Genomic DNA, 15,416 nt, shown 5'->3' with positions numbered 1-15,416 from the left:
CTCAGCAAAAATTGGATGTGTTATGATTAATTCTACATAATCTGCCTGGGCACATTTACCAGCAATGTGGTGTCTTTAAAGCATTTTCTCACGTTCTAATTGAGATGGATCCAAATTTGTTCCCAGTGTTCTTCCTCTAATACTTCTCCAAAATCTTTCCCCCATTTTAGTCTTAATAAAGTGAGAGGAAGGGTAGCCAGTTGTGTGGGGATTTTATATATATGGGAGATGATTCCCTTTCCCAGTGTGTTGCTTGAGTTGAGTAGTTGCTCAAAACGATTTAAGCTGCATGATGCTTGAATCATTATATCTGGCTGATTTGGAAAATGTATGATCTGCTATATCTCTAACCAGCCACATGGTATATCTCCCACTATAAAATTTATTCCTGGAAGTGAAATAGGTTTTTGATTAGTGTAGAAGTATCAGAGTTTAGGTAATCACACTGTTTCCTACCTAGCATATAAGCCTGATTTGGCTGTTGTGCAAAAGGAAGAAAGCTGAGTTATTAGGACCCTCCTGTGGGGGGGGGGATAAGTCACATTGGTGCCTGCTCATTGCTAGCCCATTGCAAACTGATTTACATGAAACACCCATATCATTTCTATTAGTCAAAACCGGTGCCGGATTTACGTATAAGCTAAACAAGCTTATACGTAAGGGCCCCACTCCTTAATTGTATTTCACTGTTAATATACTTCTTCTGAATTGTATTTCAGTTCAACAATTACTTTGATAAAATATGTATTTTGTTATGTGCAAATGGCTTTAGATACCTATTAGGTGACAATTTGTTGTTGACAAAGGACAGCTGGACAAATAAAGGGCCCCATTATCCCATTCAGGAGCTTAGCGTCTCATCAAACCTAAATCCAGCCCTGGTCAAAACCCAGCCAGGCCCCACCATTGCTGAAGTATTGCTTAGTGGGTTGGAATTAATTCTAGCCCACTGTGTTCTTTCAGTACCTGTAGCAAAAGGAACAAATTGCTGAAATATTGGTTATCCTAGAAATGAAAGTACTGATTTACTACAAAATACAGATTTGGGGAATGATAATGAAACTTATCTCTTCTCCACTTAAAAGCAGATGATACAATCAATGATACTTAAATTTCCCAAACCACTACTCCGCTAGAAAAAAACATTGTCCAAAAAACACTGACATCCATAGCAATAAACAGTTGGTGCAAATTGGAGCAACCCTTGTATGATTAGTACCAAATTCTAATGTTCCCTTTCTGTCAGTGCAATATTAAATGCAATTTTAATTGCACAGTGCCTGAGACCCAGCCTGTGGCAGGTGCTGTCAGAGAAGCACCTCATGACAAACTCTAGCTGTTCAACAAGGGGAAACGTCAATCAGTAGAATATCAACAGGCAACACCTCAAAGAATGGCAAGGTAACATCATTCCCTCCCATTTGAGTAATGGGAGAAACTTGACAAGAAACTTAAATACCAAGGTGTGCACTGTGAAGATCAGATACATATTTTTCTTTTGTACAGATTCATGAAAACTGTTAAATGTGTTTACTCATTATTACTGTTGGCTATATTCTGCTTAGATTTTCTAGCTCACAACTCTCATTGTTCAGCGTGTTCCAATTCACTGCCGTGGTGCTGGTACCAACTGTGTTTTGACTGTTGTTGTATAAAACAAAGGCGTTTATTTCCACACCATAAAATGGGCAAAGAGCAAAGCTCTCTCACACCTTGTGTTTGTGTTTGGTTAAACTAATATTCCCACTGCTGGTTTTTTTTATTATTATTATCAAGATTTGATGATATGTTTGCATTTTCAACAAGCAGGGGTAGAAAAATACAAGGTCTGAACAATGTTATCACATAAAGAGAGCACAATGGCTTCTGTAGAAGTGAGAACAGATAGAGATGTGCACATCCAACTAAATATATAAATTGCTGGTGTTATGAGCAGGGGCAGAGAAATGGGGGTGTGGTGGGGGCGGTCTGTCCTAGTTGTCACCACTGAAGGGGGTGACAAAATGCTGGGTGGCACTAACCGCGGGGCCTGCAGTGCGTCCGAGGCACGCATCTCCTGGGAGTGACGCAGTGGCTTGGGTGCCCAGAGGCTCTGCACTGCCCCAAACAGTCTGCCCACTGCCTCCCCTTCAACTGTAGGGCGGCTGAGTGGGAGGAGGCAGGCAGACTTCTTGGAGGTCCCCCGGAGTGCCCTGCCCTGCGAGCGGCTGGCCCCACCCCTGGGCACAGGGCACATGCACCACCCCAGGCGCCTGATTGGCTTGCTTAGCCACTGGTTATGAGTTGGGGAGGGGAGGAAGCAGGCTATATGTGAGATCCTTCTGACTCTTGGATCCCACAAACGTTAAAATATAAGCCAGACTACCTTCCTGTGTTGAGGTGATAGCTTGGGTGATGGGCCATTAAGGGATACAAAGGAAAGGGGCTCTGTGGGAGATGGCAGATGGGTAGGGCTCCTCCCCATCTCAAGGTTAGTTAGAAGGATGAAGCAGAATTTAGAGTTGAGTTGCAGTGATGTGAGCCAGATGGAAAGCAGCAAGCTGGAAGACAGAGAATGTTTGATGTCTCTTTGAATCCAAGCCTGTGGCTATGGAAGAAGCAAAACCTTTTTGGGGTGTTGATGCTGTGCAGAGCCGTCTTTCCCATTGGGCTTAGTGGCGCGTTGCGCCAGGGCGCTGGCTTCTCAGGGGTGCCCCAGCGAGTAGGGGAGCTGCGTGGCTTTGCTGGCGGCCTCCCCTTTCCCTGCACGCCCACCAGCTGCGCCCCGTCAACCATATGGTTGAAGAGTATGCAGCTTCCCTCCCAAGCCTCCGCGGGAGGAGAGCGATTCCCACAGGGGCTTGGGAAAAGATTGACAACTCTGGGAAACGGGAGCGGGCGGAGGGATCTTTGCACCGTGGTGCTGGATATGCTTAAGACGGCCCTGATGCTGTGAACCCCCCATCGTAGGCTCAGGTTGCATATATGTAAATAAACCGTATATCCTAAAGACACCACAGTCTCCGCTGAGCCTCATTCCAAAAGGAAACATGAACCCTGGGCAAGCAGCTGGAACTCCTGCAATCTCACACTGCTTGGTGTGCAATACTATTTTTCGTTAACCCAAATTTGGCTGACTTTTGGGTTGTGTCAGGCACAACCGAAGAGTTGGTTAGATTTGGCATGAACAAAGTTTCCATCAGGGGTTAATGTCAATTTGAAACCAGGTAATATGTATTGGGCCTGTGCAGTCGGTGTTGGAGACCTTTGAAGATCTGTATGAGAATGGTATGTTTTAAAATGAGAAAATTACCTACTTCAATTTACCTTAGTTCAAACTTGAGTGGTTTTATTTATCCATTAGATTTATATCCCACCTTTCATCCAAGGATCTCAGGGTTAAACGCCCGGCTTTATCCTCACATCAACCCCATGAAGTAGGTTAGGTTCAGAAAGAGTTACTTGCCCCAGGTCCCCCTGTGAATTTCACCCAGTGAGTACCCACGCTTCCCATGGCTCTACAGGCTCATGCAATTTGGTGAAGCATTATGTCCCATTGTTAATGTCTAAAAGGAAAAGTACACTGGCATTCCAGCATGTTTGGAAACTGCACCATCTGATATGGAAGCTCTGTTTCTAAACCCATGTGTGGAAAGGGATATAAAAATACTTTCTGTGTGTGCTCAGACGAACAGTTATCAAAATCACCTCTTCATGAGTTTGGGGGCTGAGCCTTAGCTTAAAAACAAAGCAACATGATCTAAGCACTGGAAAGTCCTGGCTAATATTATTACATCTTTTTGGAAGCTGCTGACCATGGTCAGATATTGTTATATGTATCTTGCTTCTTAGTTGTAAGTTGCCTTGGTTCAAAGGTTCATCCCTGCAGGGCAGGGTTGAACCTGGTTGCACAAATATATATATGTACCAAGCTGGCCTCCATGGATGAGATGCAAATAACCACAAAGCAACACATTTGATATATTTGCACACTTCTGGAATGTTCACCAGATATTTAAATACAGAGGGAGCGAGAAGACCTAAAAAACCCCAATAGAAGCTAAATTGAGTTCATTTATCTTTGGGGGTGTCCTAGTCTTAACATAATCAAACATGCTGAAATCTACAATGTGCTTTTAAGGGCATGTTACAAAGCAGATTTCATGTACCTGGCTGGGTTTGCCCAGCTGGAATGTGGCAAAATATCACTTGAACATGCAACTCACGATATGCCCATGCACCAAGAGTTGGAAGCAAGAAGGGCTGACTGCATAGTGTATGCCATGGTGGAAAATTGGTGGGGGACCATTGTAGGTGAAAGCTTCTACTGGATCTGGGCTCTGAGCATTGGTGGGATTTGGAAGCAATTTATGAGTGCTTAAGTCCTTTTCATAAGTGCCAGGCACAAACACATCCCCTACTCAGAGATCTAGCTGGCGGAGATGATAGTATAGTACTACTACTGTGATTCCCATGCAGTTAGCCAATATGATTTGAGAGCTGAAAATAGTGCAGTTCTCTTTATATAGTTCTCTTTAAATAAATAGTGATGTTACTTATTAACTATGTTTCGTCATTTCAGATAGATAGCATAATCACATAACATAGCTACAGTATGCAAGGCACATGCACAGACACATGGAAATAATATAATAAAAGTGATTCTTACCAGGTCAGTTTCTTTCTCTTTGTTTAACTTTTTTACTTTCTTTTTTAATTGCAGGCAGTACATTAAAACAAACAAATATAAAACGATCAAAGCATTTCAAAGATCACTATGAAAGAGAAAAAGTGCAAGTGAATCGTGCGTCTTCATTACACATTTTGGAAAAAATGTATCTACAAATGCCAAATACATAGCATATTTTACAATAGCAGATTTGCAAAGTTAACAACAACCACCTTTAAACCTTAGAGAGAGCCGGTAATGTGATACCTAAATGAAAAAATTATCTCTGATTATGTTGCCTCTGACTACTCTGCAATGTTGTGTTAGTTGGTCTGCAAGCATAACCTTCCAAACCCTATCATACCAGTTTTGCATAGTTAACAAATGATCACTTCTCCGTAAGAATGCAATCTCTGTCCAGGCTGCTACCAGGAAATCGGGTCCTCCCTTAAAGAGGTGAGACCTGTGGTGAGACCTGAAAACTGACACCTTGTGTTGTGGGTGGGTATGATTGGTCAGCCACAACACCTGATTGGTAGGTCCCTAGTAGCTGGGTGCAATCTGGCCAATGGGATGCAGTCCAAATGGTTCGAGGGACCTATTTATACTCATGCACGTGACCCAGAGCTTCCTCTTTCGGCACGTGCATTCAGAACTCCCGCCCACCTCTCCCTACTTTTAAGGCTTTGCGCTTGACCTTGCTATGCTGCTTTGTGTCGTCTGTCGTTGGGACAGGGGCGTGGCAGGAATTTTCCCCACTTGGCTGACTGGCTGTTGCCATTTGGGTTTCACCTGCCACGTATTAAATTGTCACAACTTGTAAGGTTGCGGATAGGCTCTGGTTCAGGTGATAGGGGTGGGAGAATGCTCTCGCCATCCCTATGCGAAGGCTATTTCGTTAAAGGAATCCAGGGACTCGATGGTTTGGTCAACCCCTGAGAGGGGGTTGTGCCCGTGCCTGAGTCCAGGGAGACATTTGGGTGGCGGAGATAGCCTGTTCCTGGCTTCCCGCTTATCCAGGTGCTCACCCTTGGCTGACCTATGCTGGAACCCTGGGTCAGCGCCACCTGCAACGGTTCAGGGAGCTAGTCGAACCAGAGCCTCTTTAATCAATAAAGTTGTGGCCTAAATTCTGCCACAAACCAAAACCAAAATTTGAGTCAAGTGTGAATTTATTTAGGGGGGAGGTTTCTGGGTCTGAACATGCAAATAGTTTATTAATGTCTTAAAGAAAATATATCCATTTGCTCCTCAAAATAACAATAGCAAGGCCAGACCTGGGTCTTTAACCACTGTACTCTTCAGAATTGTAGAAATCATGTGGAACAAAGCATCCCCTAAACTTGCTTACAGCCTCACATTCCCACCATAAGTGAATAGAAGACCCATTAGTAGAGCACCCCCACCAAGAACGAGAGGAAATCAAGCCACAAATACAATGTCAGCACACTGGCTAATTTAAGTGCAAATATTCAGAAACCTCCAGTTTCTGAAAGCACCTGCAAAGATACCCACTTAAGGTATGTCCTATTTAAGGATGTTTGTAGGTTTCATGTTAGCAAAGACTAGTTATCCCGGGTCCAAACACCAGTACAGTGGTACCTCGGGTTAAGTACTTACCTCGTTCCGGAGGTCTGTTCTTAACCTGAAACTGTTCTTAATCTGAAACACCACTTTAGCTAATGGGGCCTCCTGTTGCCGCCACGCCTCCAGAGCCCGATTTCTGTTCTTATCCTGAAGCAAAGTTCTTAACCTGAAGCATTATTTCTGGGTTAGCGGAGTGTGTAACCTGAAGCGTATGTAACCTGAAGCGTATGTAACCCAAGGTACCACTGAATTTCAGACTCTTCGACTGCAGATGAATAGTATGTGTTCTTCCACTATTCCCACAAAGCATTTGTACAATAATTTCCCCATTGTGACTTTTGAACAATGGCCAATATGTGTCATGTAAATGGACAGCTGGGCCCTATGTGATTGTGTGTAAATATATAACTATAGTTCATTGTATCACCTGATTTAGATTAACAAGAAAGGGCCTACAATTATGCTCACCTGGAAGTATAAGTCATTAATGCGGAAGTGGTAAAAATTAACTTGTATTGATTTGAATGTCGTCGCAATATTCATGCATGGTTGACTGCAGAGAAAAATGGCCACAAATCACATGCTGAGGAGTACCAAGATGATATTGTACATAAACAGTGTACTAAGAAGTTTAGAAAACCAGTATACCTATAAAGGGTTTTCCAAGGAAAACAAAGATAAAAGACATTCATATTCTACAACTTCCTAGCACATCCAAAAATGGGATGGAAAGAGAAATGCCTTTTTTTTTGTTTGGGTGCTTGCATGCAGAGCGGTCGCCCTCCAAACTTGGGGGTTCTTATTTGGTGCACCCAAGACAGGCAAGCTGTAGAAAGCACACACCAAACGTTTGGATTCTGTGCATGTTGGAATGACAGAATCTTGCTTTGGAAGTGCAGCCTACAGTATATAGGAAAGCCCATTGGTGGCCACTAAGTATGATGATTATATGGGACGCAGGTGGCGCTGTGGGTTAAAGCCTCAGCGCCTAGGACTTGCCGATCGAAAGGTCGGCGGTTCGAATCCCTGCGGCGGGGTGCGCTCCCGCTGCTCGGTCCCAGCGCCTGCCAACCTAGCAGTTCGAAAGCACCTCCGGGTGCAAGTAGATAAATAGGGACCGCTTACCAGCGGGAAGGTAAACGGCGTTTCCGTGTGCGGCTCTGGCTCGCCAGAGCAGCGATGTCACGCTGGCCACGTGACCCGGAAGTGTCTCCGGACAGCGCTGGCCCCTGGCCTCTTGAGTGAGATGGGCGCACAACCCCAGAGTCTGGCAAGACTGGCCCGTACGGGCAGGGGTACCTTTACCTTTACCTTTTAAGTATGATGATTGCATATTACTTTCAATATCTTTTCCCTCCCCACTTTATTGTATGATGTATTGATCTACACTTTGGATGGAAGTGGATAGTTGAAAATGTTTAGTTATTTTATTGCTGGGTTTTACGGATCTGTATTATAGATGAGTTGAGAGACATTTTTGCCTAAAAAGTGGCCCAAAAGTCAAATGAAAAATCAAATAAAAGTCACAAAGGCACCTCCGCCAGCCACATCTTATTTTTAATGGGATAATCTTATCAAAACTGAAAGGAACCATAGTTAGATCTTTTGGAAAATGCAAACAGAGCTAAGACTGGCTGGGCTGGCATCCATTCTTTGGATGATTAATGAGCAAATGATATTCACTTGTATTTGATATGAAAATTGGTTCAGGGGATCAATTGGAAAATTACAACTTTATGTTTATTGCTAGTTTGGGCTGGCTGTAAACCAGGGGCTGTCTACAATGACACACTCATTGGTCAGTGAAACCAAATCACGCACACTGTCTCTGGGCATGTACAGAATTCCAGATGAACTGAGCTACTCTGTAACAATTCTCATTTTTAATACTCTTTCAGATGGAAGGGTTTGCAAGTGCATCGAGATTCTGTGAGCTGATCACTGTTAATCCAAATAGGTAGGCAGGATCAGCATGGCTGACACAGCAGCTATGGTGAACAGTCAACCAAAACAGTGCCACCCCCATAAGGTTAATTTTCACCTTTCCCCCTTTACTTTCCTGTTTTGGTAGCATAGCTACAGTGGAAGCTGCCATCTGAAAGCACCCTGATTTGCTTATCAGTTTTCCTTGGCATGCGGGAGGATCAACCAGGGACAGTGTGGGTGCTTGTAAAAGGCCCACAACAGACTCTCCCCGAAACCTTCCTGATGAAAGCCTTGCAGATTCTGATCAGCTGAACTGAACAGAATTTCTGAAATGATGGAGAGAGCTTAACCACATGCCCAGGTCCAGATGTCACACTAAGCTAAAACTTGGTTTAGCTCAGCATGGTTTGGGAGTAAAAATAACCAAGGAGAAGGAAAGCAGCAACAGTGGTTGCTGACACTGTCCACTTGCTTCCAGTAAGTCATAGTTTGGCTTAGTATGTCATGTGAACCAGGCCTCTCTCTCTTTCATCTTTGTCTTATTTGCTCAAATGTGCAAATATTTGCTTAGAACTCTCATAAATATCAGTGGAATTTGCTTCCAAATAACTGATACGGATCACTGCCTGAGGTACCCAGATGTACCCTGTGGTGCCCTCTTGTTACTTCCTCAGTCTTGCTGGAAGGTTGTGATCAGCTTGTAGCAGGTGATAAAATGTGTCATGAACTTTCTGTGTTGGATCAGACCAGGACTGATTTGAGATAGTGTGAACGTGCTGTAAAACAGTGGGTGGGGAGAAGGTGGATTGAGATCTGCTGTTGGACCTCCAGGAGTTTCTGATTCCCAGGAAGTCCTGAGTTCAAATCTATTTTTGACACAGCCACAAACACATTTAAGAAGCATTAGATAAGACCAGTGCCTGATTTATGTATAAGCTAAACAAGCTATAGCTTAGGGCCCCACTCTCTTGAGGACCCCCCAAAAATATACTTCTTCTTAATTACTTAATTCTTAATTACAATTACTTTGATAAAATACGTATTCTGTTATGTGCAAATGGCTTTAGATACCTATTAGGTCCATAAATTACCATATAGCATATATTCAACACAAAAAACAGTGACAACTTGTTGTTGACAAAGGACAACTGGAGACATAAAGGGCTCCATTACCTTCAGGAGCTTAGGGCCTCATCAAACCTAAATCCAGCCCTGGATAAGACACCATTCTCCCTGCCACTGACACTCATCTGTAACTTGGGGATAATGATTCTAGACTACCTTACAGGGCTGTTGTAAGGATTACTGTGATAATGTATGGGAAAGCCTGCAGCATGCAGTAGAAATGTTAGTGGTATTAGTGTTGCATTGAGGTTGTTTTTTTTAAATCATTTTTATTGGTTTTTTTTAAAAAACAATATCTGTAATCATTACATTACATTCGAATTTCAATTTCCCCCTTCCCCACTGACTTCCCTCAACTTCCATCCCTGGTTTATTACATCTCATGTTACATTCTGTTGTTTATATATACTTCTATATTGTCCTACTATTAGCTTTCTTATTTTTTATAAGTAAAATTGCAAATGTTTATTTAAGTCCTACCAATGACTCTATATTTTTTTGTTGTTTCTGCAAATACGATGTAAAAGGTTCCCATTCTTTTTCAAAATCACTATTGTCTTTTTCACACAGTTTATCTGTTAACTTTGCCAACTCTGCATAGTTCATCAACTTCTCTTGCCATTGTTCCTTTGATGGTATATCTCCAGTCTTCCAGTTCTGTGCTATCAGAATTCTTGCCGCTGTCATCGCATACATAAATAATGTCTGTTTTTCTTTTGGCAGTTGACCTAAAATTCCTATCAAAAAAGCTTCTGACATTTTTTAATAAATGTCATTTTAAATATATTTTTTCAATTCATTATATATCATTTCCCAAAAGATTTGAATATTTTCACACTTCCACCACATATGGTAAAAGGTACCTTCCCCTTCTTTACATCTCCAACAATTCCTTTGTTCTGTTTTATACATTCTTGCCAATTTTGTTGGTGTAACATACCACCCGTACATCATCTTCATATAATTCTCTTTTAACAATATACAATCCGTAAACTTCAAGTCCACTTTCCAAAGTTTTGTCCAAACATCAATTGTATATTATGCCCAATATCCTGTGCCCATTTAATCATTACTGATTTAACTTCCTCATCTTTAATTTCTCATTCCAGAAGTATGCCATATGCCTTTTTTAACAGTTTAGAGTTATCATCTATAACATCCCTTTTAAATCTGGAAACTGTATAGGCAAATCATTTTTTATTGTCCTCTTTAAAAAATTCATTCAGTTGCCTATGGTTCAACCAACTCTGTAGATATCCCTTTATTTTGTCATGCTATTTCAATTTCAATTTTCCTTCCTGTTCAATTAATAGTTCTCTATATGTTGGCCATATTCCTTTCTTTGAGGACATTTTGAGTGACAATGCTTCAACAGGTGATATCCACCATGGAGATTTAGGTTCCAGTAACTCTTTATATTTTTCCCAGACCTTTAATAGGGACCTTCTTATTATGTGATTGTGGAATCTTTTATGTACCTTGCTGAAATTGCACTTGCTGGCTAGTAGCCTACCAATGGAGCGCTATCTGTCCACCCCTGGATTAAGAGACAGAAATATAGTGTTAAAGTTAGGGGGGGGGGGATTCTTACGGTAAAAGCTGCCTCATTGCCATAATATTTTCTTCAGTCTGTATTCCTTCATGAGCTTGTGGATTGTTGGGTTTCTCAAATCGGAATTTTGAAATAATAAAGAAGAAAAAGCCTTTTGCTTGTTCTAAGTGTGATGAGTTCAAATGTGAAAAGATTCCCACATGTATTCTCATCTTTTTAATTTGGCCCAGTTGACACAATGAATAACAGCTGGTACCTGAGGTGGAACTGTGGAAAAGATGTTAACATGTTTAGCTGAACTCGTCAGTAGAATTTTTTAGAACAGGGCCAAAATTTATCCAAATATATTTTTCTGAGGAAAACTTTATTTTTCTCAATCTCAGCTCTTAGAAAAAAAAGGTTGTTTTGCCAAACATTTTCTGAATATTCATTACTATTTTTTTGTGGTGGTCACAATTCCTCACCACCATCACAATGTCCTGGAATGATCCCAGGTCCAGCTCACTGTGAAGAGAACATAACGGTGGCCAGGCTGCCAGTGCAGTTACCACAACAGCAGCAAAACAAATCTTAGAAAAAAAGGAGGAAAGAAACTGTGCTACTGCCACCACAAAGATCAAACTTCACCCACAAAGAAAGTGGAAAATTCCTCCTCCTCTGACAGAATATTTGGTGAAGTGATTCCCACCATCGCACACAATTTTGACACTGGCAAATGAGGTGGAGAATTTCAGGACAGCCTTTCTACTCTGCTTTATAATTTTTCTGCTGAAGTAAGTGAATGTGCACAAAAATGTGAGTTTAAGGATTAAAAAATTGAGTTTGAAATTCAAATGAAGAAACTGGATTCCAAACACTGCAATGCAGATTGTGCTCTACTTCTGCTTTTTAAATGTGAATTTGCAGATTCACAGTGCTCAGTACTAACAATCTGGAGACTTTGTAGAGACATAAAAAGATAAAGGACCCCTGACAGTTAAGTCCAGTCATGAACAACTCTGGGGTTGTGGTGCTCATCTTGCTTTACTGGCCAAGGGAGCCAATGTTTGTCCGCAGACAGTTTTTCCGGGTCATGTGGCCAGCATGACAAAACCGCTTCTGGCGAAACCAGAGCAGTGCACAGAAATGCCATTTGCGTGCTGAGGTCCCCAAGACACCCCAAACCCAATAACTCAAACTTCACACATTATTTTTGTTTAAGGTTTTTGGCATAATTTTGGCCACAACTTTATTATCAATACAAATTGTGAGTGGTTGCTTAGGCATTGGTTAGACTATCTGTCCTCCCCGCCTTGGGGACAGCCCTGACTCCGTAGTCAGTGCGGAAGAGCAAGATCAGGGTCAACTGGAGCTGCGAAACAGACCCTCAGCTAATCCCCGCATGCTCCTTGGAACTTACACGGCCCGCACCCTGCACCAAGGGTTTGGACGAAGGGGATGGTAAGTTCCAGAATTCCTTTAACGGAATACCCGTGCAGCATTGGAGGGGCAGGCCCAGCCTATCCATACCCCTCCACCAACCAATTTTAACCAATGCCTAACCGCCAACCTTACAAGTTGTGACGATTTGCTACGCAGTAGGCAAAACCCAATTGGCACACACTAATCAGCCAAGAGGTAAATTCCTACTGGGCCCCCGCACCAAGGCGAACGACCCCATGACAGGCATAGCAAGGTCAAGCGAAGCCCAACAAGGGAGGGCGGGCGGGAGATCCGATGTCCACAGCAAAAGAGAAAGAGAAAGCTGTGGACCTTGCTTAAATAGCCACTGACCCCACCCCTAAGTTTGCAACATCAACTTTCCCCAGATAACCAGATCCTCCCATCTAAACAAGCCCTGGCTTTAACTTGCCTAGCAATCATGGGGTGCCTTGTATAGCCCCATCCGCAACCCGTGCTCTCCTTTTAGTGAGAACACGCTTTACCTCCCCACCGGAGTGGTACCTATTTGTGTACTTGCACTTTGACATGCTTTCGAACAGCTAGGTTGGCAGGAGCTGGGACCGAGCAACGGGAGTTCACCCCACCACAGGGATTCGAAACGATCCACAAGCCCTAGACTCAGTGGTTTAGACCACAGCACCACCCGCCATGCTTTGTAGAGACATAGAAGCTCCCAAATGGAGTGACCACACTAATACACATTTCAGAAGCCACAGGAGATCTTCTGATTTACTTCCCCCAAACACCTCCTGTTGGTTACTTGTCTCTGATGCCATAATTTAATGTACAGTAAACATGCCCTTCATAATTTCATGGGGGCACATCACAGCACACTTCCTGGGGGAGGCTCATGTAGACAGGGAAATGGCCATGTGATGAGGAAATAGCAGGTGTTGACATGTGTTAAACATGATGGAGGGGATGAAGATGAGTCTTCGTGAAGAGAGCATTTCCGTAGACCTCTTTCACCTCTCTCATTGTGAAAGCAACCTTTTCATTGTTCCCTCTGAATGTCAATTTTAAAAAAGAAAAAGATATTTTGCAAGAAGAGAATTTTCCAGAAGTTGTTTCCTAGCCTTGGGGAGGTTGACCAAAGCCTTAGCTCAAGCTTCTACAGAGTTTACAAAAGGAGAAATGCAGTGACTGTGGATGAGTAGGAAGTTCTTACAATTGTATATTTTATATCTTTGTTTAAAAATAATATTTATCTGACTAGCTATAGATCACACACACACACACACACAGAGAGAGAGAGAGAGAGAGAGCGCTTTAGAAACATAACTTTTTCTGAGACTTACCAAACAGGAAAGGTGATAATCCTAAATCAATATTGGTGTGGTCAGTCGGAGAATTCATGTGTTTGAGACCAATGCTTTTTATTTATTTGGCTTTGTTTCTAAAAACCTGGTAGGCATTCTGGATTTTGCTGTGTTTTGTTTTTTAAACCAGGAAACATCGTAAACCTTTCAGTCCCTGTTGGACATGGCAATGCCTTAGGGAAGACCTCTGCGAGCTCCCAGGCTTAAGAGCTGCCTTGGGTGTAACAATGGCTTATTGTAGCAGTACGGAAAGAATGTGAGCAAAGGAGCTGCTACGGGGTGTGGCCAGGTGAGAGCAGCCAGCCCTCTCTACCTGCTCAGGTGGCTTAGCTTTTAAAGAAGCTGAAAAGTTAGCTCAGCAGACGAGCACCTGCTGGAGCTCTGTGTGCTGGGTGGTAGCTGAGCAAAGTGGAAATATGTTTTGCTAGAGGGAGCGTTTGTAGACACGCTGGAGAAGGCAGCAGTCAGGATGAAGAAGAATCACTCTGTGCAGGGGACTATTAGCAGGCTCTTCGGGAAAAAACATGCCAGCAACAATTCCACCACTTCCCTCTACGTCACCAACCCCCCTTGGATCTTCACTCAGGAGGTCACCACTGACAACCTGGCGAGAACTGGTCAGTATGGCTTGTCTTTCGTTTTGAGCTTTCAGGGAGAGGACTCGGAGGAGCCTGTTTGCCCTTCCACTATCCACCCCCCCAAAAAAAAATCAGGCTTCAGCTTGTAGGATGTTCAACTGTGGGGGGCTACCGGCACACTCAGAGGTGGGGTGCGCAGTTTTGATGTTGCTCTGGATACTTCCATCGGGGCCTTGAGAAAGCTTTATTAATAAGCCGTGCCGTCGGAAAACAACAGCCTTTGGTAGGAATGACTGGATTAAAGAGAAACTTGTTGGAACCTGCAAAACTAAATTAGCAGCCTGTGATCCACTCTCTTTAAAAAAAAAAAAAAACAACCCAAGAAGAATGTGCAGATTTCAGCAAGTCTCCTGTAGAGCAGGAATATGGGTGTAATGGAGCGTAAGACAAGTAGCAGATCCCCCAGACAGTTGTAAATAAATCTCTGACATATTTTTATGTGGGAGATTAGAGTTAGCACTGACTGAAACCCAAAGGCAGCTTTTACAGGGATATCTGGTAGGTCTCTCTGGTGTTGACAGCAGCAGATGTGTTTATTTTGCATATTGTATTTATTGTCTTGAAGTTTGTAATTGTGGAACAGCAAACTGGAGGCTCAGATGGGTGGGTGCCAGCTCTGAATAGTGTCTGAACAGGCTGAGTGTCAGAAATCCCACACAAGAGCTGTTGGAACAAATGGAGGGTGTGCAGCCGAGTTCTTCATAGATGGCACCTTTGGAGGCCACCAGTGTTGCGAAACTTGTAGCTGTGTGTGGTTCACGCTAGGCAGTGGCACTGACTTTGTCGCAGTGTCCGGGACTGTGACATTTCAGATGAAAGGGAGACCTAAGTAATAATAAGGGAGAATCAAATTCTCTGGGATGAAATGAAATGTGAAGCTTTGCCGTTTGGCTTGCTTCTAGTTCAAAGAATGAGTCACTTCTTTGCTGTGGGGGAAAAAAAGTTACACAGTGTTTAATTAATAAGTTGTGCCCCAAGTCTGAGACAGTATCTGCCAACACTGGAGCTCTTATAGGTGCTAAAGCTTCTTTCTAGTATCTGATCTTATAGGATGCTTTGCAGAATCGCAGAGCTCTGTGTCCAGGATTTCCCATGTGGTGGGCAAAGACTGAACGATAATGATAATATTGCACCCTCAGGATTTATCTGTTGCTCTTCTTCCTGTTCTCTGCTGCTGT

General features: G+C 42.9%; 1 protein-coding gene across 3 annotated transcripts in view; it reads left to right on the top strand.

Moving 5' to 3' along the window:
- Positions 1–11,375: 11,375 nt before the first annotated feature.
- LOC310847556 (uncharacterized protein C6orf132 homolog) overlaps positions 11,376–15,416 on the top strand; it is a 45,117-nt gene continuing 41,076 nt past the window's right edge. Inside the window, exon 1 of one of the 3 annotated variants that reach the window (XM_083745403.1) lies at positions 11,376–11,611. Coding sequence is in view for 1 of the 3 variants with exons in the window: in XM_083745402.1 (XP_083601528.1) it covers positions 14,070–14,217 (148 nt within the window). In the remaining 2 variants the exon portion in view is untranslated. Of the gene's footprint in view, positions 11,634–13,723; positions 14,218–15,416 lie in introns of those variants that run through there. The other 2 variants (XM_083745404.1, XM_083745402.1) reach the window with 2 other exon arrangements.

Source organism: Podarcis gaigeae (assembly GCF_964106915.1).
Source record: "Podarcis gaigeae genome assembly, chromosome: 6".
Taxonomy (NCBI): domain Eukaryota; kingdom Metazoa; phylum Chordata; class Lepidosauria; order Squamata; family Lacertidae; genus Podarcis; species Podarcis gaigeae.
This window is presented reverse-complemented; position numbering and strand designations above follow the sequence as displayed.